The following is a 1,276-nucleotide window of genomic DNA, read 5'->3' as shown; positions in this document are numbered from 1 at the left end:
TCACTTATACAGCGAATCCAAAAAGTCAAACTCATCAAAGCAGAGAGCAGCATGGTGGTCGCCAGGGGCTGGGGGCTGAGGAAAATAAGGAGCTGCTTGTCAAAGGGCATGAAGTTTCAGTTAAGTGGAGTGAGTCAATTCTGGAGATCTGGTGACTACAGTTAATAATACCGTATTATATACTTGAAATTCTCTAAGAGCATTGATCTCAAGTGTCCTCACCACAAAAAATAAAAGATAAGTATGTGAGGTGATGGGTATGTGGTAATCATTTCAGAGTGTATACCTATATCAGAGCATCATGCTGTATACCTTAAGTACACAGAAAATTTTTGTCTATTATCCCTCAATAAAACTGAAAAAATATTAAAAAAGAAAATGTCCATAAAAATGCAATAATCTTTTTTCTCCTATCATAATGACAATATCAGAAAACGTTTTCTTCAGAAAGAACTTGCCTGGCTACTTTTTCAACGTCTCACATCTCCCGTGTTACCATCATCACCAGCCATCATCACCAGCCATGTTCCAGCCCATTAATTTGCTTTATCTTCCACACAGCTTCGAACAACATTTGCAAATATTTTGATTGTTTATATGTTAAATTATGCCCTGCTGTATAAGTTTATCCTACATGAAAGGAAAGACATCATCTCATTTGTTCACCGGTGTATTCTCGTATGCTTAAAATAATACCTGCCCAACACAGGCACTTTATAAAAAGTGCATAAAGTGATTATATACACATATATACACACGAATACATAGACATGTATATGTATTCACTTGTGTGTAGCAATTAAAACTTGTAAGGCTCAGTATGTGCCAATCAGAGTAAGAGCTGCTCTACCCCTAACATACTGAGTAATTATCACAGGTCTATGAGTTAGGTGATATGATCACTATGTTACTGAAGAGAAAAATGAAGTACAGAAAAATTTGTGGTGTGTCAATGACCATTCAGGTAGCAATTGAGAGAGATGGAATTTTTGACATGAAAACCCAGGGCTGTCTGATTAAAGAGCCCATGTGCCTTACTATAATACTACATTTACTGATCTCAACGCTTAGTCTCTTTATACCATGTCACATCTGTGTGGGAAGTAGGCAGTACATGAACTTACTGTTTCTAATTTTATTTATTTTTGTTCTGTAATAAATCAAGTGTATTTCATTAACATGCAGTAAATACCACGTATGGCACAATTACATCTATGGTGCCGGATATAAATGTGATTAGGATATATTCCTGCCCCGGAAAAGATGGGAGGAAAGG

General features: G+C 36.4%; 1 protein-coding gene across 1 annotated transcript in view; it reads right to left on the bottom strand.

Moving 5' to 3' along the window:
* Window positions 1-1,276, bottom strand: part of LOC102879832 (membrane-spanning 4-domains subfamily A member 4A-like) — a 17,413-nt gene continuing 16,137 nt past the window's right edge. The window contains exon 7 of the mRNA XM_025046311.1: window positions 1-75. Coding sequence (XP_024902079.1) covers window positions 1-75 — 75 coding nt within the window. The remainder of the gene's footprint in view (window positions 76-1,276) is intronic.

The sequence above is a fragment of the Pteropus alecto genome, unplaced genomic scaffold, assembly GCF_000325575.1.
Source record: "Pteropus alecto unplaced genomic scaffold, ASM32557v1 scaffold43, whole genome shotgun sequence".
Classification (NCBI taxonomy): Eukaryota; Metazoa; Chordata; class Mammalia; order Chiroptera; family Pteropodidae; genus Pteropus; species Pteropus alecto.
The sequence above is the reverse complement of the archived record's forward strand: the minus strand, read 5'-3'. Positions and strand labels throughout refer to the sequence as shown.